Consider the following 23,766-nt stretch of genomic DNA (forward strand, 5'->3'; position numbering starts at 1 on the left):
AAAAAAGCTAGCTAGAAAAAAACAGCACTCTTCCTGTTTGTTACCGCCAAAACAAAATGTTTCAAATAGAGCTTACAGAAGAATTTATTACATTTTATCGACTATATTAGAAGCACGGGCCTTCAGGATGGCTTTTTATTATTAGTTTTTATTAGCAATTTTTTAATAGCGGATAGTCAGCTAGGTTATCTCGGCTCCTGTAGCCATGGTTCCTGTACAGGTTAAGATGTGCCCTTAGCTAGCTAATCTCTATACAGCAACATATCATAATCATCTTAATAAATCTATTTACCCATTTCGTATTAGAAACGGGGAGAATTTACACACTGAAACTGTTTCAGAGGTCTCACCCAGGCTCGCTCTGAAAGAAATTTAAAAAAAAAAGCTCACGTTTTTATTTTGAAAGGATCGCTAGTACGAGTTTCCGCTTTCTCGATGCCGAGCTCTGTGCGCCCTCTAGTAGCAGTGGAGAAAAACTAACACGCGCGGAAAGAAACGCTGAAAGCATGGTTGCGCAACAAGGCGGTTTGTTTCATTTGGCTTCAGCCACACGTCTTGATGAAACTGATAAAAAAATAAATAAATAAAGAATAATAGTTCATGTGAACAGAAACCCAGACCTTTCCTGTCGCGCTTTTTTTGCCTGGTGTGCAGGCAAATAAGTTTGAGGCGTATAAGACAATGCCTACAGAAACGGTTATCTGTTTAATTTGAACATATTTAATAGATATTTACTTCCAATATGACAGGGGAAGTCTCATCGTCCAAATACAAGCATGACAACTAAATAAATAACTAAGTCAACCATCCTACACAGGCCAAATCTGTGGAGATTTTGTGTTACACCCTGTTATCCTGACATGGAACACTTCTCTCATAATGCAGGAGCAAAAACACAGAGGTCAAGTGTGATAATGAACATCTGTTGGTATGCAAACAATGCTGAAGGGCCCCCGGCTCTCTCTATCTGCACCCTTAAGGTCCATTGTTTTCCTCGTGAGAGCATTACAGCACCATGGCACACACCCATACGGTTACCCGCACACACACATGCACCAGCACTCCCAGGGGTGCACACAAACTGAGGCCAGCATTGAGGAACTGTAACTATTGTTTTTTCCCCGCAAACAAAAAGGCACGCAGTACAGTAAGTTCTGCAGGAAAGCTGGTCATATTTTTTGCGTGTTTTGTGCAAACACTGTCACACGCATAGACCTCTTGCATCTTTTTTTGGCAATAAAAGGGTCTTCAGGTTTGTCAAAAGATCAGAACTTGCTCAAGACCCTAACACTAATCCTAGTCTAATGAAATCAAACCAGTAAACCAGCTCTCTTTCTTCTTGTTTTTCTCCTGCTATGGCATACTGCTTATTAAAAATGCCACCAAAGGATTAGAAGCCTGCTGAACACAGCCCCCTAGGCCCAGTTGGTCGAGGGAGGCCTTGAGTACTGCTTGAAATGAAAATGAAACATACACCAACCAATGAAGAGATGCAACATGTACCAAACTGAGACAAAAACATCTGCAATAAGAGACAAAACGACCCCAAAGATACACAGAATAGTTCAAAAAGACCGAAATGGAACATGAATGTGAGATAAACACAAGCAAAAGTGCAATATAGCCAAAGCCGAGCCACACAGTCGCTGCAAAGAGATTTCAAACAAGGACACACAAAGTGATACAAAATCACACTAAGTGTCTGCAGGACACATCATTGGAGACACAAAGGAAATAGAAATCACTTCTGTGTGGTTTGCTCCCACTGCGAGTTCAGGTGTTTGGGTAATATGAGTGGGTGCCTTTTGTGCTCAGGGAGCATTGTTTCATAATCTGTCCATTCTACAACAGTCATAACAGCCAGAGTGAACCTAACAACAAGTTTGTGATCGCTGGGTCGTTCTGTTATTTCAATGTCAGTGTCAACTGTGGAAACAGTACAGGCTGTAAAATCCTCCTTGGTTACAATCCCAGTGTTCAGGGGCGTGTTACAGTATCTGAAACTGAAAAACATTACTTATCATTCATGCTATTGGGATTTTTTTTTTTAAGATAACAAGAAAAACCTTTATTCATGTGGCAAAATTCAAATAATAGATTATGGGGTAGGCAAATGATTAAGCAGGTGGAGATTAAACCTCCTGAATAATGTTTGCAGAGGAATAAACCAGAAGGGTAAAACCAACATCGCTGCTCAGATGTTTGAAAAGAACAAACACCCAGTTAGGTTTATTCAGAGCAACGTGCTGCAAAGGCCAACCATTTAGGTTTTTCGAAAAATAGTAATAAAAGTACAAGGACTCAGAGGCAGTTGTAACAAGGCATTACCAAAAGTTAGAGCTCTTGCTCATTTCTTCTGTTAGTCTATTCCAGTTATACCTGTTAGAAGTTCAAATCAATCCAATTTTAGCAGTGTCCAGTAAAGACATCTGAGAAAAAAAGTTACATATGACACATTTTTAAATAAAATAAAGAAAAGAGATTTTAAAAAATCCATTTACTGTTAAGTTATTCTGACAGCTTTAAAGTGCTTAATAAATTCATCAGAGCACCACTGAGTGTGAGGTTTGGTTAATAGTTAATTCACCAGTATACACAAGCTCTTTGATTGAAATCATATACTTATTGTCAAATTCACTGAGTTACAAAAAAAGGGAAAAGAAAAAATAGTAAGCCACATTAGTATTATTTTTATATTACTTATAATACATATTTACTTGAATTCGTGAACAAAGACAGTAGTTTAAGTGGTTGAATGTTGTGCTTTGGCTAAAGTAATAATCATCATCATCATAAAGAACTAAAATATTTGAGTTTTCCTGATTTTTATTTTATTTATTTATTTTTTTGAATAGGTGGTTTAATAAATTTGTACTGCATATGCGTCTAACTGAGCATGTGCAGAGGAAGTGCAATGCTCGGGCTTGATTTTGCCTTTTAGTGTTAAGTGTTATAAACCAGCCCGTGTTTCAAATGTCCGTGGTTTTCCCTTTAAGGAGGGTTTAACTGTGAGGGAAACAATAATTTTCTTTACTGAGCGGGTTAATTATATTAGGTTATATTAGCCAGAAAGTCTTTTGACGTCAATGGGGGGAAATATGAAAAAGCAGTGGAGGACTTGTCCACTAGATGACACCAGAGCTCATTAAAAAAAAACACTATGCGCTTAAGTTTAAAAAATATATATATTATTACTTTTTTATTATTATTTTATTTATTCATTTTTTTCTCACTTTAATCACAGAAAATAACAGCTGCAGTTTTGCTGACCCCGTCACTTAAATATAACTTGGCTCCCTTAAAAAGAGAATTGTACTTTACCTTGCTAAATGAAGACTTTGGCATGACAGAACAGAGCTCCTAAAACTCAGAACAACTTCTTTAGCATAAGCAGCATTCAAGGCAGTGTTTGGCTTGTTAGTGGGAGTTTCTGTGCCTTGGACGACGCAAAAAGTCCAAGGCCTTTGAAAATACTCTCCTCCCTGGTGTCTCCATTACTTGTCTCCTCCTTATTCTATTTTATCGGTCCAAAGGCATGTTTATTCATCCTTCTCCTTCGTGCCCACACTGCATTTCCGTTTTTCTCTGCACAGACTGCATATTGTGAGAATCTTTCGTGAGGAAACGTATCGTCTGACTGTGCTGATATTTATTTACGTGTGTATTTATGTATTTTGACTTGGTTGTCAGTTTATTGTCTTGCAGATGCTTCACTGTGTCCCCACAGAGCTGCACTCAGAAGCAGACCTGTGCTCGCTGTTCATTGGACGGACTTTGCGCTGTGTCATCATTTCTACTCTCTATTCCTGGATGGAGGACAGCGTTGTCAAGGTGTTACGTTTAAGAGGCTCTCCAGCTTATGTGGGATATGGGTCAACAAAGGTGGACTCAACTTTGCAGCTCCATGTGTGTGTGTGCACAATTCATATATATATATATATATATATATATATATATATATATCTGTTCATGAAAAGTCATGTGATGATGTCTTATGTACCACCACCGTTGGTTTGTTTGTTTGTTTGTTTGTATTCATTCATCCACCCTCTCCATATTTCGTGTGTGGATGTGGTGACAACCAGCTGCTTCACCAGTCATAGAAGACCGAAAAAAGACTGACGCAAGCAGAATTCGTGAGACCTGCAGGGAAAGCCCTTGTTAACTCTAATTACTCCCACTTCGCTAGAGTTCAAATTCATTTAATCCAAGCTGCACCGTGCGCACATTAGGCCAATTAAAGCGCTGTTCACTTGCCTCGGTGCACCTTGGCTGAGTTGTCTTGATAATGACCCGTTTGCTTGCTAAATGTTTGTCTCTGTGTGCACACGGAGGACCTTCTTTTTCTCTTTTATACGAAGAATGAGGAAAAATGAATTTGTTATTACACTTCTAGGCAAAAAGGCCTAACCTGGACCACAGCAAGGCTTTCAGAGTGCGCTAAGGCCTGCTGTCAATCCTCTTATATTGTGCCTCACTGAAAATGGATTAGTGAGTAACACTGGTCCCGGGTCACTTTGGAGGGATTTGATTGATTGGGCCTGTAGCTGATACTGACCTCCTATACTAACATACTAAATCATTTCCCCTTCAAATTATTACAAAACCAAAGAGTTGTAATGTTTGGGGGAGGGAAATTGCGCTTTATTTTTTATTTTTTATCGAAAGGAGGAGTGCAGGATTTAAAAAAAAACTTCGATCTGGAATACATCTAATTTTCTTTTCACATTTACACGCTAAAGAAAAAAAGACACGAGTGGTTTTGCGTCCTTTTTTAAGAGACATGTTGCCTGTGAACAGAGCTGTTTGTGGAAACGCGCAGGAGCCCTCAGAGACGCTGACTGCAGGACGTAAGTAGCTCTCCAGGGTGCTAAAGTTGTCTCCACACCCCCATCTAGGCGCTTTTCGTGACACTTTCAGCCCGTAATCCCCACACGATGACCGGCCTGTGTCTTCATCAGAGCGACACCGGGGCGAACAGGTAAAGGTATCGGGGATGGTTAGTTGGCGAGTGTGTGTGAAGACAGAACAAAGAAAAAAGAAAAGAAAGAACGCAGATCCGAGTGGGTATCTGTAAGATTGTCTCATCGGACCCTGTCCTGATGCCGTTACAGACATGTGGTGAGTGCTTCAGTTGTGCTTAAACATCTGTGAACGTTCAAATAATACTGGGCAAAATGGAGACTTGTGTCTGTACCCCGGTTTGCAGGTGTCAGAGGTGTGACTGATAACTGATAGTGAACGCAAGGCTTCACTATCTTGGTCACCGTGGGAGGACAATGCAACATATTGCTCCAAATTTCAGATGGCCGCTGTGGGAGTCCAGCCATTCGTGTGTGCCCGTAATTAAAAACAGACACACCTTACCGGCTCTGCCCTTTTACAACTTTCTGTTATGGGTCCTGCTGGGAGTGCTGACGTTCCCTTGCTGCGTCCGCTGTTTGATATTCAAAGTGGGGGTCCTGGGGCCCTGGAACTGCGACCCTGTTTTTTACAAGGCCCTGCCTGCTGCGGCGGCCAGGCTCGCCGTGAGCAGGATAAACGGGGACGCCGCTCTAGATCTGGGCCTGAAAATGGACTTCATCATCGTCCAAGAGCCGTGCGAAACCTCGAAAGCGCTCACGGCATATATTTACTACGAGGGCATAGCAGACGGACTCGTTGGCCCCACCAACCCCGGATACTGTGTCGCAGCGTCTCTGCTCGCCAGGAACTGGGACAAGGCTCTCTTCTCATATGGTTGTGTCGCCTACGAGCTGGAGAGCGCCACGGCATACCCAACTTTTACCAGGACAGTGCCGTTTCCCACCGACGTGTTGTTCGTAGTGTTGAAACACTTCAGATGGGCCAGCGTCCTGGTAGTGTCATCCAATGAGGACATCTGGATTGACACGGCTGTGAGGGTTGCTTCTGCTCTCAGGAGCAAGGGGCTTCCCGTTAGACTCGTCGGATCTATGGGCGTGAATGAGACGGAGGTGGAGAGCACGATGAGGAAGATCCAGGATGCAGGAGGTGTCAGGGGTGAGTGTGTGAGAAAAACAGTGCTCCATAGATGATTATATGCAGTCTGTGGAGGGACAGGAGAAAAGCACCCAAGGTACAATCTGTGCTGTGTTAAAGTTGTGAAATTGTGGTATGGTTCTAACGCGCAAAGGCTCTGATATTTTGGCCATGCATTTATATTTGTTACATAAAATCAGCAGTAAAACACAGCAGTGTAAATAAGTAGCATACCCTTCTCTTTCTCTGGTAATGGACCTCTATCTGTTATCTGTCGCTTACTGCCAATATTCTTGCCCAAAGGGGAGATTTTCTAAAAAAAAAAGGACATTTCGTGTGCTCAGTTTAGTCAAACGAGGTCTCAAAATAACAGTGGCCACTGATTTATATATTTATTTATTTTCAGTTCAATTTTATTATTAAATCACAACAGCAGACACCTCGAGGCACTTTATATTGTAAGGCAAAGTCCCTACAATAACACAGAGAAACCCCTAACAATCAAATGACCCCTTCTTTGACCAACTTCTGTTACAAAACACTGGGAGCAAACATCATTTGACATTAAAGCAACTTGCAGAATGGCAAATGCCAAACCAATAGATCACCCAACCAGAGTACTGCCACACCTCAGCTGTTCTCCAACACCTGAGCCGGATGCCATTTAGATAACTCAGGTTTGACCTTGTGCTTAAAGCGAAGAACGGCACCAATTTAATTAATCTGCTTTTTTTTTTTAAAGACTTTTATTTTGACAATAAGAAGCTGCAAAGGTTTCAAACATTTCCTCTTAAATTTCTGGCACTTTTACTGCAGTTAAGATATTTCACACTCTCTCCATTCAATAAAAAATAAGGTGCTTTTCCCAACACAGCATTTGTTCATAATAGTCCTGTTAGTGCACCACATATATTCATAAGGAATTTGTAATGCTTTGTGTCTTTGCTCTTCATTTCAGTCATCGTTATGTGCATGCACTCAGTCTTGGTTGGAGGTCAGCAGCAAGCTACTTTCCTCCTCACAGCACGCAAGATGGGTCTGACTTCAGGGAAGTATGTGTTTGTGCCCTACGACGCTCTGCTCTACAGCGTGCCCTATATGAACGTCTCCTACCTCCCTCTGCAAAACAGCAGCAACCTGAGAGAGGCCTACGACGCCGTGCTCACTATCACAGTGGCCTCGGAGCCACTGTCCTTCAACGAGGCGTTTGCTGCGGCCAAGAGGAGCAAAGAAGTGACGCTGCCCATGGAGCCAGAGCAGGTAGGAAGCCAATTCAACTGATTTCACTCACAATGTCCTCCTTGTTTGTTATTCCATCACACATTGTTGCATATCATGACATATATTGGTGCAAAGGCTGAGTCATTAGACAGTTATAATGTTTCCTGCTGTCTCCACACGCATATTATAGAAAAACATAATCACATGCTTTTAATAATAATATATGATTTTCTATATTAATTATAAAATATCCTTTTTAGCAGCTGTAAATGACTGAAATAGGAACCCCGTCATGTTTTCTGTTACAACCTTGCTAAGCCTTCGCTTGAACCTGCAGGTTCATCCGCTGTTTGGGACCATCTATAACAGCATCTACCTGCTGGCCAAGTCCATCCAAAATGTCAGGAAAGCAGGCATGCAGCTGTCAGGGTCGAACTTGGCCTATTTCAAGCGGAACATCACTTTTAATGGCTTCAACCAGGAGGTCAAAGTGGACACCTCTGGGAGTGTTAAGACCAACTACATCATCCTGGACTCTGACAACAGGGGCAGCAAGCTGTACCAGACCTATGTAGTGGACCTAACATCAGGGGCACTCCGTTTTGCGGGGAGGTCCATAAATTTCCCCGGAGGATCCCCTCCTCCCTCTGACTCCAGCTGCTGGTTTGACCAAGGCACCATCTGCACAGGAGGTATGAGGCTCTGGTGTGTTTGTGTAAAGAGGTGTGAGTTTAGCCAAGTCTACATTTTGTCATTTATCCATCAGTCTAATGCATACCACTATGGTCCTTAGGTGTGGAGGTCACCTACATCATAATAGCGTTAGCAGTCATCTTCTCCCTGGCTGTTGCGGGGCTCACAGTAATTCTCTATATCAGGTAAATATGCAAAGTCTTTTTTTTTTCCAACGATGCCTCCCGCTTCCAAGCCTATATTCAGAGATTTGAAGTAGTGTGATCTATACCATGTGGTATGATGTGGGTAATAACTAATATCATCTCCAGAATCACATATTATGCCTCTTTGCTTGAGAAGACATGTCTCATGTATAAAAGCTTGAGAATTAGAAATGTACTTTTAACTTAGAGCTCATCTCTGGATTAAAGACAGTCAGACACACCAGAAGAATCTACTCGAAGAACTATAAGCATTCTCCTTTTTTTAGATAAAATGGTGAAAATTTGGGTTTGTTCAAGCCACTATTATTTTTACTTATTAAATCATGACAGCAGGGAATATAAATTTGTAGCAAAACAGAAGAAAAAAAGCGTTTTTCCAGATGTAGACATTTGAGGGAGACATCACTACTTCCCCCGTATCGTTTCTGAGATTCAGGGAATTTGTTGTATGTGTGCTGTTTACCTATTGTAAAATCACTTTGGCAGGAGGAGACTTCATCAGATCCAGCTGGTCAGAGGTCCCAATCGGATCCTCCTGACCTTAGAGGATCTCACTTTTATCAACCCTCAGCTTAGCAAAAAGGTAAGTCATCATTAAATTAGACTAAAGCACACTGTTCCATCATCTGTGCGTTTTCCACATCGTCACATTTAATGTCTGCCAAGCACAGCATGGCTCTCATTTCTAATAAATCTTTAAATGGTGTTTGATGTCATGCAGAAAATCACTTTAGAAGATCTGAGCGAGTCCAGGAGCGCTCTGGAGGAGAAATCTGCAGACCCCTCACACTCTGTGAATAGCATGCAAACAGAAACTCATGAGACCACTAATGTAGCTGTGTACGAGGTAAGCTGAGTTTACATCAAATATTCACTAAAGCTTCTTAACATAAGCTGGTGAGTAAGTGAGGAAGGTAAGGGAGATCCTTGTGTAACATAATGTCTGGGCCAGTGACTCAAGATGCTTTATATACAAAATTAACACATTTCAGTGGAAGGAGGTTGACTAAATAAGAACCCTTTATGACTCTATCAATGGAGAGTTTAATTTCATATAACAATAATATCATGCTTTTGCATTTAGGGCGACTGGGTTTGGCTGAAGAAATTCGAAGAGGGCCACTTCAAGGAAGTAAAACAAAGCACCTCCAGGATTTTCATGAAGGTAGAGCAGCATGTCCAACTTGATGTCACGTAAATGCATATTAATATGCCTCAGGAGACATTTTCTGCTTTCTGTGTCTTCAGATTTTTATGACAATTTGTGGAAGAGAGTGATCTGAGAGCAAGTTAGGGTTAGAGTCAGAGTGAACTCTATTGTTGTCTCAGCCCAGTATGGATATACAGAGAGATGAAATGTGACGCTCCTGGTCAACAGCATACACAGAGGGCAAATAGCAAGACATTGTGCTCTGACACCACTATATATATATATATATACAATACAAAATACAGTGTATACAAATATACAAAATATAAATGCAAAATACTGTGTTATCAAATGGTACAAATACAAATATAAACTATACAGTGTTATTGTCATGTGTCATTTCAACACAATATTTAGGTGACATGTGCTCTCCTGTGTGACCCAATGATGAATGAGAAAAAAAAACCTGAATGTGTAATTCCTGCAAATATTCAGACTGAAAAATGTGTATGATTTTTTGGTCATCTTAACAAACTGCAGCTACTTTTCTCAGATGAAGGACCTGAGAAACGAGAACGTAAATCCGTTCCTGGGCTTCTTTCTGGACTGCTCCATGTTTGCGATGGTGACGGAGCACTGCTCGAGGGGCAGTCTGCAGGACCTGCTGAGGAACGAGGACGTTAAACTAGACTGGATGTTCAAGTCCTCCCTCATGCTCGATCTCATCAAGGTGATAAAAAAAAAAGTCTTTTAGAAAAGAACCGCTTGCCATTTTTTGAAGGGAAGAAAACAGCAAGAGTTTTATTAAGTGTTTTTAGTTGTTTCTTTATGATTGAATCAAAGTGTTATTTGCATCTGAATCTTTCTAGGGTATAAAATATCTTCACCACAGGGACTTCCCCCACGGCAGGCTAAAATCCCGAAACTGTGTGGTAGACGGCCGTTTTGTCCTCAAGATTACTGACTATGGCTTCAATGAGCTGCTGGAGTCTCAGAAAGCTCCTTTAGAAGAGCCCCCACCTGAAGGTACTGTTTGCTGTGCTGTGTTTTACACTCAATATACTTTACTGAAACAATGCCAGAATCTAAATGTTTCCTTTGTTCTACTTAGATCTGTTTTGGACAGCACCAGAGTTTCTACGCGACCTTGCAAATTCTCGCAAAGGGACATTTAAGGGAGACGTGTACGGTTTTTCTATCATTCTTCAAGAGGTGGTGGTGAGAGGTCCACCGTACTGTATGCTGGGACTGCCACCTGAAGGTGTGTATTCATCACAGAATACTCAAACAATGAGTTATTTACTTATTTAGTAAGGAGAAGATGGAGATATCTGATTTTGGTTTGGCTGCCACCAAAAGCTGTCTTTCCACTTCAAATTCAGTTAACAGAGTGTCAGTACAGAGATAAAAGTAATAATAGTTTTGTATTCTGTCATTTGTTTTTAATTCTGCTTAGTGTCAGTTAGTCTCCCGTTTGATTTCTTTCTTGTTTTAGTTTAATGTTCATTAGTTTTAGTGTTAGATCTGTTTTTTAATTATTATTGTATGGAGGGCATGTGTCAGACGTTAGATTTCGGAAAATCCACAGAAGTTTTTGAAAGCATTTGTACGGTGGCCCTGAGAGGCCAAACGGACTGCAACTTAAGAAAACACCAGCAATAAGAAAAACGCTGCAAAAGCACACAAAATACAACGGAAATAGGAAAAATGAAAACAGAAATAGGAAAAAACAGATTTCCAAAAGCACAAGGGAAGTGTTGCTGGGGAGACAATAACCCGACAGACCAGTTGCAGGAACCAAGAATTGCGCTGGGAGACACTTAGAAGAAGTGGAGGATCTATCGGTTTTGTGAGGAAAGAAAAGATGAGGTAAGTGTGTTAACCTAACTATTAGCCTAAAAATCCATCATTAGTATTATATGAATCATGATAAAACACGCCTACAGTGTTTTGGGTTCCTGCAACTGGTCCGTCAGGTTATTGTCTCCCCAGAAACACTTCCCTTGTGTTTTTTCCTATTTCTGTTTTCGTTTTTCCTATTTCCGTTGTGTTTTGTGTGCTTTGCAGCGTTTTTCTTATTACTGTTGTTTTCTTAAGTTGCAGTCCTTTTGGCCTCTCAAGGACACCGTACATTTGATTCACAGTGTCGTAGACCCCCACAGTCTCAATTAACAATCCCTCAAAGGTTTATCAGGGAAATTCATATAATTTTATCAAACTAGCAAACAGTAAAATTATATTACCTGTATATTTTTACTTAAGTTAGTTTTCCAAGTTCACAAAACTGTTTCAATTATTTTAAAATTTTTGTTTAAGGTTTTATTTAGTTGCATTATTTTTATTTCACTTAATTAAAATGTTTGTTTTACAAACAGCTTTAGTTTTTAGTTTTGCTTTAGGCACCTGTAATAACTTTGGTATTTATTCATCCCGTGTTCTCCAGAGATTATCCGTAAGGTGAAAAAACCTCCTCCCATGTGCCGTCCTACTGTGGCTCCAGACCAGGCTCCGCTTGAATGCATCCAGCTGATGAAGCAGTGCTGGAGCGAACAGCCTGACCGCAGACCGACCTTTGATGAGATCTTTGACCGGGTTCGTTTTTGCAGACGACCTCGTGGCCTCATTTCTTTACTTCATCTAAACTATTTAAAGAGCTCTATACATATTTGTTTAACATGACGCCGTACTTTTTCCAATAGTTCAAGCTAATCAACAAGGGTAAGAAGACCAATATCATCGACTCCATGCTGAGGATGCTGGAGCAGTACAGCTCCAACCTCGAGGAACTCATCAGAGAGAGAACAGAGGAGCTGGAGGTGGAAAAGCAGAGAACGGAGAAGCTGCTGTCTGAAATGCTTCCACCGTCAGTCAACACTCTCACACAATCCTGCCAGCATGAAGTTTGGAAAATAAATGTACCCCTACTCCATGATCATCTCATTCGTCCTTTTTTTTTTTTTCTATTTCTGTCCAGTTCTGTGGCAGAGGCCCTGAAAACTGGTGCCACAGTGGAGCCAGAGTTCTTTGATCAGGTGACAATCTACTTCAGCGACATTGTGGGTTTCACCACCATCTCCTCGCTCAGTGATCCCATTGAGGTGGTCGACCTCCTGAATGACCTCTACACACTATTCGATGCTGTGCTCTCTAACCATGATGTCTATAAGGTCAGGGAATAATATCGCCTGATAAACACCCAGTTTCAGAGGTTACTGGTCTGAAACCTTTGACTTCCACTTGATTTGCCCTTTCACTGAATAAACTTCTTGATTTGTCCAGGTGGAGACCATCGGTGATGCTTACATGGTAGCATCAGGCCTGCCTAAGAAAAATGGCAACAAGCACGCTGCTGAGATCGCCAACATGTCTTTGAACATCCTCAGCTCAGTGGGAACCTTCCACATGCGACACATGCCGGACGTGCCCGTCAGGATACGAATAGGAATCCACTCAGGTGGGCGTGGCAGTCTTTGGAGTCATTATCAGCCTGACAAGCTTATCAGGTAGAATCCAAAGATGAATGTGCGTCGCTGAAAGAGATTTTAGAACAGGAATCCACATAGTAGTCCGATCGTATTTATTCATTTAGAAACAGTATATGTTGGCTACTGTGGTGCATCGTACAAAATAACACAAGAACTAAAAAAAACATAACAAGACTATGACACAGATAAATATACTGTGTAGTAAGTATAAGAGTTGCAGTCTTGGCAGTGGACTTTGCAGTGCTTTCGGCTTGATGCAGAGTCACTGGACAAGCATTAGTTCAGGTAGACACAGGCAGTCACAGCTCATTGCCATGCCAGCCCACATCAGCTGACATCTCATTGTATGCTTGAATTATCCTTTAGCAGGAAATCCACGTCATAGCTTACAACATAACCCCTCCAAACCCTACGCTGTAACCTTCCACACCAATCAGAGGTGCTGCGGGCTGCATCAGCCTGATTAGTAGTTGCATTTCCTTGGAGGTGTGCATCAGGTTAAAGTTACCCCGCAGGGTTAAGAGGCATTTCCGGGTATGTTATTAAGTTATTTGCTGCTAAAGCACAACTCAGGCATTATAGTGCATGGTTTAAGCTACTTTAGTTTGCCCACAGTTGCTGCACATCTGCAGTCCACTCCACTGCAACCCACCTCTGGCTCAGCCGCTCAATTTCATGTTTAATCTCTCTCGTATTTGTTGTTATTGATGCATGCTCTGTTATGAGGTGGGACTCTTAATGCTTCTCTCCAAGTGAGTGATGTAAAACACCTCAGATACTAAAACTTTCCTAATTGAAACCATGGGTTTCACCTTTAAATGAAAACACCACTAGTAACGGACATTTTTCCATGAGTGAATGGAATGATTGGACTTCTGTTGTGTATTTTGCAGGGCCCTGCGTTGCAGGCGTGGTGGGTCTGACTATGCCTCGGTATTGCCTTTTTGGAGACACCGTGAACACTGCCTCTCGTATGGAATCCACTGGCCTGCGTACGTGCGATCTTTGCTGCATCGTGGCATGTTTAGGTTGACTCTGTTGTCTGTATATTGTCTTTATATGTGCTTTATCCTATCCTCAGCTTATAGAATCCATGTAAATATGAGCACAGTGAAGATCCTCCACTCTCTTAACGATGGTTATAAAATAGAAGTCCGAGGAAAGACAGAGCTTAAGGTAACACTTTGGGAAGGACTTACTTATTTACTAAAAGACCGACTGCACAGCTCTGAGTTGTTCTTTTTGTTGCAGGGTAAAGGTATTGAGGAGACATACTGGCTTGTGGGGAAAACCAACTTTACAAAGCCTTTGCCAAAACCACCAGAGATTAAACCAGGGTAAGAGACAGAGTCTCGCTTTTCATTCGTTCACTGCACCGTCACAACAGCTGAATTTAAAGGGAAATAATGAAATGTGTGCGATTGTCACAATTTGCCATTGAAGTCAGATTCATGAGTCACTTGTAAACATCTTTTTTTTTTCAGATATATTTTCAGAAATGTTGCTTTTCATTAGTGTGATGCACACATGTAACTTGTGTCCTGCCACTCATGCAAACTGCAACTATCCACATGTTGCTTCAGGCAAGACAATCACGGGCTGAACCCTGAGGAGATAGCTGCATACAGGAAAAACAAAGCCGAGAAAAAGGCTTGACCTTCTTAGTCCATACACAGGAGGTATAGACCTGCATGCCAGCTGGTGTTGTGCTGTAAAGTGCTACCGTGATGAGATTGTGCGCATAAATTTCCCTTATAGATATCTGGATCTCACAAATTGCTTGTGGTCTGGCAGTGCCACATTAATCTTTTGATCTTGTCGTATCTTCTTAAGCAGATTGGGGAAAGCCCTCTTTGTTTAGTGCATTCGTTTTCATTGTGGCTGGCTGGTGGTTTGTTTTTGTTTTTTTAAATTTACTGTGTTTGTAGCAGCTCTCGTTGTGTTTTTGTGGATCCTAGAGTACTCCCTAAAATTGACAACTGCACAAATTACAGCCATGATTTTAACACCTTACTCTGTGTCAACTAGGGACAACTGGCAAGAGATGGTGACAGAGGAGATCAAGACTCATTTCCGCAAGGCCAACAGGCAGGTGGACAAAAAGTTGTGAAGGCAAGGAAGAGAAGGAGAAATGTGGAACAAGCAAAACTAGAGGAGAGGAAAGGAGAGGAGAAAGCATCAGGAGGAGTAAGCATCCATCCAAATAGAGACAAAGAGCTGGGAGGGGCACGCAGAGGACAGAGAGCACCACCCAGCTTCTCACTGTGGCTTAAGGCAGACTTCTTTAAGAGGATTGTCCATCGACCGGCTAATCTGCCTGCAGCCAGCGCAGCAAAACACAACGGTGCTAATGTAATGAGAGTTACCTGCCTACGTACCTGCTGCCAGAATCACGGGGAAAGTGCACCACTCCTTCATGATGGATGCACTCGCTCACTCCTCTCTGCACTCACCGGCCACTGCGTGGTCACCTATTACAGGGCAATCAGAAGCTCACTTGCTGGAAAATTTGAGTGCCCCAAACGCCTATTTCAAAATGAAATGTTATCTTTTTTTCTGGTGAATTTATCTGTTTTTAGTTTGTTATAAAGCTCATAATATAGTTGTCGAGACTGTTACTTAGCTGTGGCTGAATTCTAAAACTGGTTAGCCATTCAAAGTTTGAGGCAAAAGCTGCTACTGTATGAAAATAACAAGATGAGAGGAAAAAAAGAAAGGGGTCGATCAGTTTTTTTTCTACTGTCTTGAAGCACATGACAAAGTACATTTAAGCCCATGCCTACAGTTTTTTTTCTTGAAATATTTAACAAGTATAAATAAGGAAAAGTACGACTCATTTTTATTTCGGTCATGAGGAGGAAAATGGCCACTTCCTTTAGTGAAACATGTCACTGTTTCTAATGTGCTCAGTGTCATTTTAACATCTATTGTCAGCACTCAAAACTAGTTAAATGAATCCGCCTTAATGTTCTGTTTCTGATGAGGTGCTCAGTAAGACGATACAAATAAGATACATGTTGAAAATCTATAACAGACCCAGTGAAAAATTCTCAATGATGTCAGACATTTTAAACCTGTAAAGCCTGAATAATGAAAAACATCAATAAATAAAGCTGGAGAGATTATTCAACCTTCCGATGAATTAATAGAAGACATTGAATATCAGTTTGCATATACGAGCTTTAACTTGTATCATGTTTAATACATAGGGCGTTTTTGTGAAATTTATTGCTCACAGGCACACTGTATGTGTGTCGACTGTATATACATCAGGCTTTACGGGGAAAAAATCAAAAATGTAGAGAAAACATTATGTTTTTATTCACATCAACCAAAATTCCAACCAAACTTTTATTATTATTTAATTATTATTAACACACGTGAATTTGTAATCGTGTGTCAAGTGTCACATGGTTTCTTTAAAAGATAATGGTCCCATGTATATAACTTACACATATATATCCAGGACAGCAAGGAGTAACAGATGAACAGCACCACCTTCCGGTTCAAAGTAAATTAGCAAGTAAATACAATGTTATATATATATATATATATTAGTGCTTGTCACAGACATAAGAGCTAGAAAGCCCTGTACAACAATTAAAACACAAAATTTTCACAAAAAAAATTTGGGAATGAGCGCTGAGCAGATTTTGGGGTTTTTTTTTGTTTGTTTTGCTTTTTAACCTCTTATCTACTTCTTTTTAGTAGTTGCATTTCCTTGGAGGTGTGCATCAGTAAAGTAATACAACAATACAAGAAATGTCCCTGTGCACTGTAGTTTCATTGCGGATTGCATAAGGTAAAACCTTTACAAAGTAAAAAACTGAAATAGATACAAAATGTCGTTTAGTAGAAACGTACCTTTTTTTGATGCATGTTTTGGACTCAGCCCTAAGTATGAAGTAATCTTATATTCACGCGCTGAACAATGAAACATATTTTAGCCGATTATAAATTTTGCAAATTCTCCCACTGATCACATCATGTTATTTTTGAAAATAGAAGTATTATTCATGCTCAGTATACAAATCAACAGCTAAGTCAGTCAGCAATATATTGTAATGTATATTGTGTAACTTATATGATGTTTATTTGTCTTGTATATTATGTAACTGTAATGCAATGTGTAAGATCTGTGTAAATATAAAGTAACTAAATCACTCATTTGTAACACCTTAAAAAGCTCGCTCTCTCTTATTCTCAGCAACCACAAGGTGGCGGCATGCTTCTCTGTAGAAGACGCACTTGTGTCTCACAATGAGATTACGTCCTCTCGTATGAGAGGTTCTGGTGATTTTTATTGTAGCATTCTTTATTTTTATTTCTGTCCCAATGCGTATTTGACGTGCATGAAACAGAAGCCCTACAGGAATACTGAGAGTCTATGAGGCGCTCATTTATAGATGTTTATTCTTTTGTCGGTGTGCTGTTGTCTTGCAGCTACATCCTGCTATGCGCAAACATCTGGAGATTAGATTTCCCACTCACCATGAGAACCCCGCACTCCAGTTTTTAAACAATGTAGAGTCTGCATTGTCAGGAAGATCCCAACAAAAGATCCCACTGGTGTTATTATTTAGGCTGGTAGTGTTTAGAGAAATGGTCCACCAAATTCCCTTGAGGGTTATCACTGCATTCCAGACCTGGGAAGACTGTTTGACCTTCAGCCAGCTGGAAAAATTGTTATCCTCTAGAGATGTTAACACTAGCGTGCACACATTCTCCAGTTCAGCTCCCTATAGCACTCTATCATCCGTATTTGAATGGCATTCACGTGGTATTCATTCAGGAGATTCTCAACAAAGAAAAGAGCCACGCACAAATATGTTCTCTTCATTTTTTTTATTGAAAAAGGTCCACATTAATCACATAAATCACACCATTCCAACAGATTCTTTGTGGAAAATACCTACAGCAAGAAAACGACACAGAAGATGGTTTGCAACTTAAATTAAGCACCAGACGATTTGCCACCTTCCCCCTGCAAGCTCAGCTCATGCAGGGGAACAGTTCAGTGCAGGCTGGAGGCAAAATGAGAGGGGGAATGAGACAGCACTGTAAAACAGCTTGTGCATCGATCTTTTTTCTCTTTAAACATTAAAGATATTGCAAAAAAAAACAAAAACGCACACACAGGTCGTAGCTGAACACACGCAGGCAAAAACAGGATGTGAAAGAGGACTCGTACTTAATATAAGCATGCTGTCTGCTGTGCCGACTGCTGTTTGTTTGTGGAAGTCTTAAAAAAGGCACTTTTTTTAGATTATTCAAACCAGCATGTTCTTAAGACGAAGCCATGTAAACAGATTTGTTCCCTGGGAAAGTCGAATGTTTCTAAGCTCGGATATTCAGTCCACAGATTGTCAATTGGAATGTGCTACTGAGGTAACAATCATACCAAAAACAAAACATGCGCGTGCATAAAATCACACACAATTACACACGTGCACAGTTTCCTGCCATAATTTCACAAATAATAAAGCTACCCACCACAATTTATAACTTTAAACATTATAGCTCATCACGCATTTTGTCCCCTTTAGGTTTAACCACTCTGCCGATGTACAGGATGGAGTTGGTCTTGTTGTCCTTTACCAGGAAAATGAAGGGGTGATCTACGTAGAAGAGTTTGGGGTTCCTCAGCTTCTCAGTACCGAAGATGCTTGTGTCGTATGGGTTTCCTTCGATGTCAAGCTCCAGGGCTGATGCGTGGAAGACGCTGGAAAGGTAGAGATCCTTCTTTCCAGAGATGTTGGACAGGTCAGCCTTGGCTTTGTCCACAGCTTCTGTCAAGCCCAGCTCAGCCAGGTGTTTCTGCAAAACACAGATGAAGTTGCTCAGCGCTCTGGGTTCACAGTAATATTTTCTAAAACTCTTAAAGTTACACTCCATTTGAGCCATCCAGTGTGCAAACATTTACCTGCAGGTTGTGGCTGACTTCCACTGAGATCTTAGGCAGGGAGATGGCTACGGCTCTGTTCTCCATCTTGCTGAGCCAAGTGTCCACCTGCTTCCTTGTCAAGAGTTTCTCCAGGCGCTCCAGGGGCTCCAGGTGATAGGGCATGATAAGGATCATGGAGGCCTGTTTCTGGCCCAGAGGCATGTTCAGCACAAAGACTTTATTTTCTGTGTCCTCGTAGAAATCATAAAGACCTGAGAGAGGGGCAGACAAAGCAGATCTTATCACATGTGTGTACTGGAAGGCGGGGTGGCTTATCAGCTTCTGGAGACATAATAAGATCAAAAAGAAAGATGAGAGAGAAACTCACCTGTGCGGTGCATCATGGGAACTCCGACAGTAAATGAGCGAGTAACCAGGAAACCACGGGTGTCCACCATTTTATCGTGGAATTTCTCCTCCCAGTGAGCTGTGAGGGGGGAAAAAGACACGAGGTCACAACTCTGCACAGGCGTCTGGCCTCACAAAGAGCTTCAGTCAGGCGTTAACGCCATACTCACGCTTAAAGAACATGGCGTTGACGATCATGGCTCCGTCTGGGTTTTGCACGTCCTTGGTGACCTCAGGCAGCTTGCCGCCTGTGGACTTGGCCGCCCACTCGTTGATGGAGTTCACTGCGCTCCTCTTGTCCCTGAAATTGATTTTGGAGTGGTCGTAGTTGTAGTGCTTCTTGCTGTTCTTCACAAACTCGTCAGCGAAGGACACAGAGCTGGGGCCGTAGAGGCGGTTGTTGATTTTCCAGGTGGTGTTGCGTGTCTTGGCGTTGCTCACCTGAGAAGAAGTGGCACATGTACGCCATTAATTTGTGATATAAAGACAACTCGGAGTCTATGGCCTGTGGTGATGATGGTGGAATTATGAAACAAGGGAAACTCCTTACCTCAGTGAGGAGCTCTGACAGGCCTGCGTGCAGATGCTCATCCTTGAGTTTGTCAGCGCTGAGGACTGTTTTCACCTGGGAGGCAGTGGAGGCTTTGCCACCAAGAGCCACCAGCCCCAGAGAGGAGGCCACCACCACAGGAGAAATGATGATGTTCTCTGTGTCTTTCTCCTTTGCCATGGTGTGGTAGAGGCTAAAGTGAAATAAAAAAAATGCATATATTTATATATAAACACAGAGAATATTACTTTATGTTACAAGTGCGCCAGAATCAATAATATACAAACCTGAAGGCCAAGTTGGTGCTTTTATCAGCCAGCGCGGTGGCGTGGGTGCTCAGCTTCACATCCTCTGCAGAGGCCACCAAGGCCAGCAGACAAAGGCCTACAATGTTAGTCATCCACATCCTGTCTGTCTCCAACAGCAGCTGCACTCTGTGAAAAGGAAGCAAAGAGAACGATGATGACATTATTCCTTAAAAAGAACAAGAAGAAAAAGAAAAAGAAGAGCATGTTTGTGATATTCAGAAATATATTCATTTATTAAAATATATCTCAGAAAGAAAATGCCAGGGAGCCAACTACACTTGGGCTGTGGAGGAAGGGCAGAGTTGACCCAGCCCACTCAGGAGCTCTGGAATGTCCCGAGTTTGAGGGAGACATGTTTCGTGCCACGTCAGCAGCGACCGCCGCCTGAGCTGAACAGCTGAAACTCGACGTTTACTTGGATTGAGCTGGATCTCGCTTCTCCGGACACATTTTAAGTGATACAAATGGTTAATAGTGTCTCCTCAGATGCGAGGATCAGAAATCCCTTTGCAACAGTCTTGCGAGACATACAGTGCAGACTTTTTTCATGTTGCCTGCAGAGAAAGAAAAGGGCGTATGCCTGTAGGCTGCACCCAAATCATCCCATCTCTGGTTCAAACAATGGCTCTGAATAACCAGCTGCACTGGCATACTGTTTCTCATGCAGACTCACACTGCATCTGTTCCTCTGTGATTGCATGTTTGTGATACCTTGAGATGTTTTCATTTCTGCGATTTTCATTCTGAAAGACAAGAGGTGTATGTAGTAATCTCTGTGGAGCAGGCAGTGAGAACATATAGGCAGATTCTCATGGAGAGAAACTCTATGCACAGTACGAAGTCTAACGTCTCTGTTCTAGTTTCAAGTTTTCAACCACTAGAATTTAAACATTAAATATTAAGCTGCCAATCTAGTCAACCCACCACTCATTCAAGATGAGGCACTTTTCACTGTTTGTTTCCCGACCCTGGAGGGGGGGAAATACTTTGATCCAATGAGCTCCAATGAGTCAAAGTGATACTCTTCCTAGTGGAAAGACAAGCTAAACTGGGTACAGGCACGCTACTTTCCTGCAAACCTTTTTTTATTTGTTTGAACTGAATGCATTTAAACTGTTGTCAAAGTTCTGACATGGAAGCAGCAGAAAGCCTGCGCCACCCTGCCAGCTGCATGACAACTTTCAGCTCTGATAACAGGTCAGGATTTGTTCCCTACTGGAAACAGAAGAAATACGAGAAGTATTCTCTGACAGACAGAGGAATCGCAGCTGCAGCTTTCAAACTGGGTAAAATGGAGGGTAGCTGAACTGCAGCTGTAACACATGATAACAAAGCAGTTCATTCAGTCGCCGCATTCCTCCCTGTGAAACAAAGACCGTTATCTTCTGATCCTTACCTGGCACAGATTATCGCAGGGTTGCTTCTCCGAGCTGTGTCCGGTGGATAGCGTGGCTGTGACAGACTTCCCTGGCTCTATATATCCTAAAAGAGAATTTTCTAGAAGTTGGGAATGGGATATTCAAATGAGGGTGTCTGTGTTTCCTCAGGAAGCTGGGAGCTGGGACATCCCCCTCTTGAAATCACAGGGTGGGATGAAAGCTGTGCCGACTGAAGTAAGTGCTGGTCCTGGATCAGCGTTAAAACTTTCCCACAAAAGGCTCCTGAATAGAAAATCTGAATCCTGGTCAGTCTTAAGTTTCTGCCTCAGTCCCCTCGGTTTTTAACACTGCTTGCTGACTCAATCTTAAACTCTGGTTTCATCACATGATTGGAGATAAAGATTAAGCTGCCACTGACTGTGAATTAAATGATTGTTTTGCATGCATATAAATACAGTGTTAAAGTTCTTTTTGCACTCTTTGGCATTTGTGTGTATGAGCTTCTCTTCAAGTGTGGAACACCACCATGCATCAAAACAGTCTCCGCAGGCAGGATGTTACTCAGAAAGCATTTTTACTCCAGAATAAAAGCTGTAACTTGTTCCCTGGCTGTTGTTAAACTGCTGCTTAACTTCACATGGAAACATCCAGAAAGTTTCATGCAGCAGTATTCATGCCTCCCCAGAAGTTGCAGGAGCCTCAGCCCTACCCCCACACTGCCACGTCTGTCCAACTCAGCTGCTGATTGCAGGGTAGCTACTAAACGATGGGGGTTGTCTGGAAGACCACTGATGTTTAAAAAAAGAAAAGAAAAGCAGGATCTGCTTTCTTCGGAAAGAAAAGTTTCATAAAACTGCTGAGCCTTTTCTTTAGCACACAGATTAATGTTATTGTTGGTATTGTGATCTCAAAATCGCACATTTACATTCACAAGATTATCTGTCTCCTGTTTCATCTCTGATGTATATAAAGAGACCGAAACCTGCCTCCAGTACAAAGAGAGACATTTCATGCTATAGCTTTACTTATGCAGATAATAAAATATTGATCTGGGTGTCTGACACTGCAGGACTAGGTGTTCTCCAACTAAAGTATTTCCATCTATCTCTTGACCCCCCTCCCAGTGCTTTTCTTTTACTGCTCTCTACAAATTGCCCTGACATGCCAGCTGATGAGTGGCTTGACTTTTTTAGTGATGTGTTGGGGGAGGCATCTAGAACTTTCTATGAAATTTTGAGAGACAAAAAAAGTCCACAACCCACTCATAGCCATGTTTAGAACTCACAAGTACCTGAAGCTGAGTTACATACATGACTACCCAACAAATGAGCTCATTAACAGTTTTTACAACCCACCCCACCCCCATGTTTGTTTGTCCTTCTGAAGGCCCAGGAGTGACAGTTTACACTGAGATTCCTCAGCATGTGCAGACTCGAGTTCAACCAGATGCCAATTAATCGAGACTAAATCATTAAGATAAAAATGCTTTTACTCTCTGCCTTGTGTGGTATAAAGGGATATGCATAAGAAATGATGTGGGGAGGAAACAGTTACCTGCTGTTCCCCTCACAGTGCCTCATCTGTGTGGTCTAAATATACACCACGTGTGTGTACGTGTCTGTGTGAGCATGCAGAAGCTTCCAGAGCTTTTCCCAACCAACATCAAACACACAACTGAATAACTGTGACATAATCACGTTCATCAGATAGAAGATGCCTAACCGCAACATGATGCAATTTTTCACCATTAGAAAATTAAAAGACCATCTGCAGATTGCGTTTTATAAAAATAAGCAAAAGTAAGGATGCAGGCACGTGCCAGACACGTTTTCTCTTCTGCAGAATCTGATGCAAGGGTGGGAATAGTCTTCAGAGGGTGGAGCAACTCTTACATAACTCCAGGGAAGAATTGCTATTCGAGGACAAGGAGCCTATGCAACATCTGGACGTCATTGCACCAGCCATCAGCAACGACGGCAACTTCTTTGCTTTCTGGAGTTTCTTCAGTAAACTCTTCTCTTGGATAATATATATATATATATATATATATATATATATATATATATATATATGGAGGTTGTGAACAGAGTTCAGTCTCTTCAGTCACTCCTGACATCTGTGTTAGTTTATCAAACAAAACAAAACCTAAGAGAGGCTTTCTCAATGGTGAGCTTCCTGTTTATCATTTTAAGATATATGCCTGTTTGGTTTCCTCCAAACGTACTTAATAGGGCCTGAAAATCTGTTTATGGATTCCAATATATACTCCATCCAGGTGGAATAGAGAGAAGAGGAACCTTTTTGTTACAAAAAAAAAAAAGTAATTTACCTAAGAAAAGTAAAAATGCATAAAAAGTTTTCTGCATGATTCAAAGTTCCCACATCAAAGTATAAAGTTTTAAACAATTTCAAGATGATATCCACGCAAACTACTAAAGGTAGGACTCCAAACTGAGAAACACAAAGTTGTCAGTGAAGAACT

The 23,766-nt window shown here is 41.6% G+C and overlaps 2 protein-coding genes across 5 annotated transcripts; one reads left to right on the plus strand and one right to left on the minus strand.

Annotated features, from left to right (window-relative positions):
- Positions 1-4,198: 4,198 nt before the first annotated feature.
- On the plus strand, positions 4,199-14,973 carry gucy2f (guanylate cyclase 2F, retinal). Of its 2 annotated transcripts, XM_012917062.5 has the most exons (20): positions 4,199-4,850; positions 4,962-5,121; positions 5,210-6,021; positions 6,959-7,260; positions 7,559-7,913; positions 8,015-8,099; positions 8,607-8,703; positions 8,842-8,967; positions 9,205-9,285; positions 9,824-10,000; positions 10,140-10,296; positions 10,382-10,531; positions 11,714-11,862; positions 11,970-12,133; positions 12,245-12,437; positions 12,550-12,724; positions 13,649-13,747; positions 13,837-13,931; positions 14,007-14,092; positions 14,784-14,973. In XM_012917062.5, the coding sequence occupies exons 3-20, from the start codon at positions 5,280-5,282 to the stop codon at positions 14,863-14,865; spliced, it is 3,315 nt and encodes a 1,104-aa protein (XP_012772516.1). In that variant the 5' UTR covers positions 4,199-4,850; positions 4,962-5,121; positions 5,210-5,279; the 3' UTR covers positions 14,866-14,973. The 2 variants fall into 2 exon arrangements, with proteins under 2 accessions (XP_012772516.1, XP_004543972.1); XM_004543915.6 differs by having other exon boundaries at positions 4,199-5,121.
- A 2,612-nt stretch (positions 14,974-17,585) lies between these two features.
- On the minus strand, positions 17,586-21,459 carry serpinh1b (serpin peptidase inhibitor, clade H (heat shock protein 47), member 1b). Of its 3 annotated transcripts, XM_012917214.5 has the most exons (8): positions 21,302-21,452; positions 20,617-20,648; positions 19,885-20,031; positions 19,598-19,790; positions 19,218-19,488; positions 19,028-19,126; positions 18,679-18,911; positions 17,586-18,572 (listed from the first exon to the last, which is right to left on the minus strand). In XM_012917214.5, exons 3-8 carry the CDS (start codon positions 20,001-20,003, stop codon positions 18,270-18,272), a joined length of 1,218 nt encoding a protein of 405 aa, XP_012772668.1. In that variant the 5' UTR covers positions 20,004-20,031; positions 20,617-20,648; positions 21,302-21,452; the 3' UTR covers positions 17,586-18,269. The 3 variants fall into 3 exon arrangements, with proteins under 3 accessions (XP_012772668.1, XP_004543967.1, XP_076748481.1); XM_004543910.6 differs by lacking the exon at positions 20,617-20,648 and having other exon boundaries at positions 21,302-21,459; XM_076892366.1 differs by having other exon boundaries at positions 19,885-20,648; positions 21,302-21,451.
- Positions 21,460-23,766: the final 2,307 nt, after the last annotated feature.

Source organism: Maylandia zebra, linkage group LG14, assembly GCF_041146795.1.
Source record: "Maylandia zebra isolate NMK-2024a linkage group LG14, Mzebra_GT3a, whole genome shotgun sequence".
Taxonomy (NCBI): Eukaryota; Metazoa; Chordata; class Actinopteri; order Cichliformes; family Cichlidae; genus Maylandia; species Maylandia zebra.

Coding starts and splice junctions, on each gene's coding strand:
- gucy2f (XM_004543915.6), top strand. CDS start 5,280: ATGCAACATATTGCTCCAAATTTCAGATGGCCGCTGTGGGAGTCCAGC. Junction 8,100..8,606: donor ACAGTAATTCTCTATATCAG/GTAAATATGCAA, acceptor TCACTTTGGCAG/GAGGAGACTTCATCAGATCC. Junction 13,932..14,006: donor GAGGAAAGACAGAGCTTAAG/GTAACACTTTGG, acceptor TTTTTGTTGCAG/GGTAAAGGTATTGAGGAGAC.
- serpinh1b (XM_076892366.1), bottom strand. CDS start 20,066: ATGTCATCATCGTTCTCTTTGCTTCCTTTTCACAGAGTGCAGCTGCTG. Junction 19,791..19,884: donor AGCACCAACTTGGCCTTCAG/GTTTGTATATTA, acceptor ATTTCACTTTAG/CCTCTACCACACCATGGCAA. Junction 18,573..18,678: donor AAGTCAGCCACAACCTGCAG/GTAAATGTTTGC, acceptor TGTGTTTTGCAG/AAACACCTGGCTGAGCTGGG.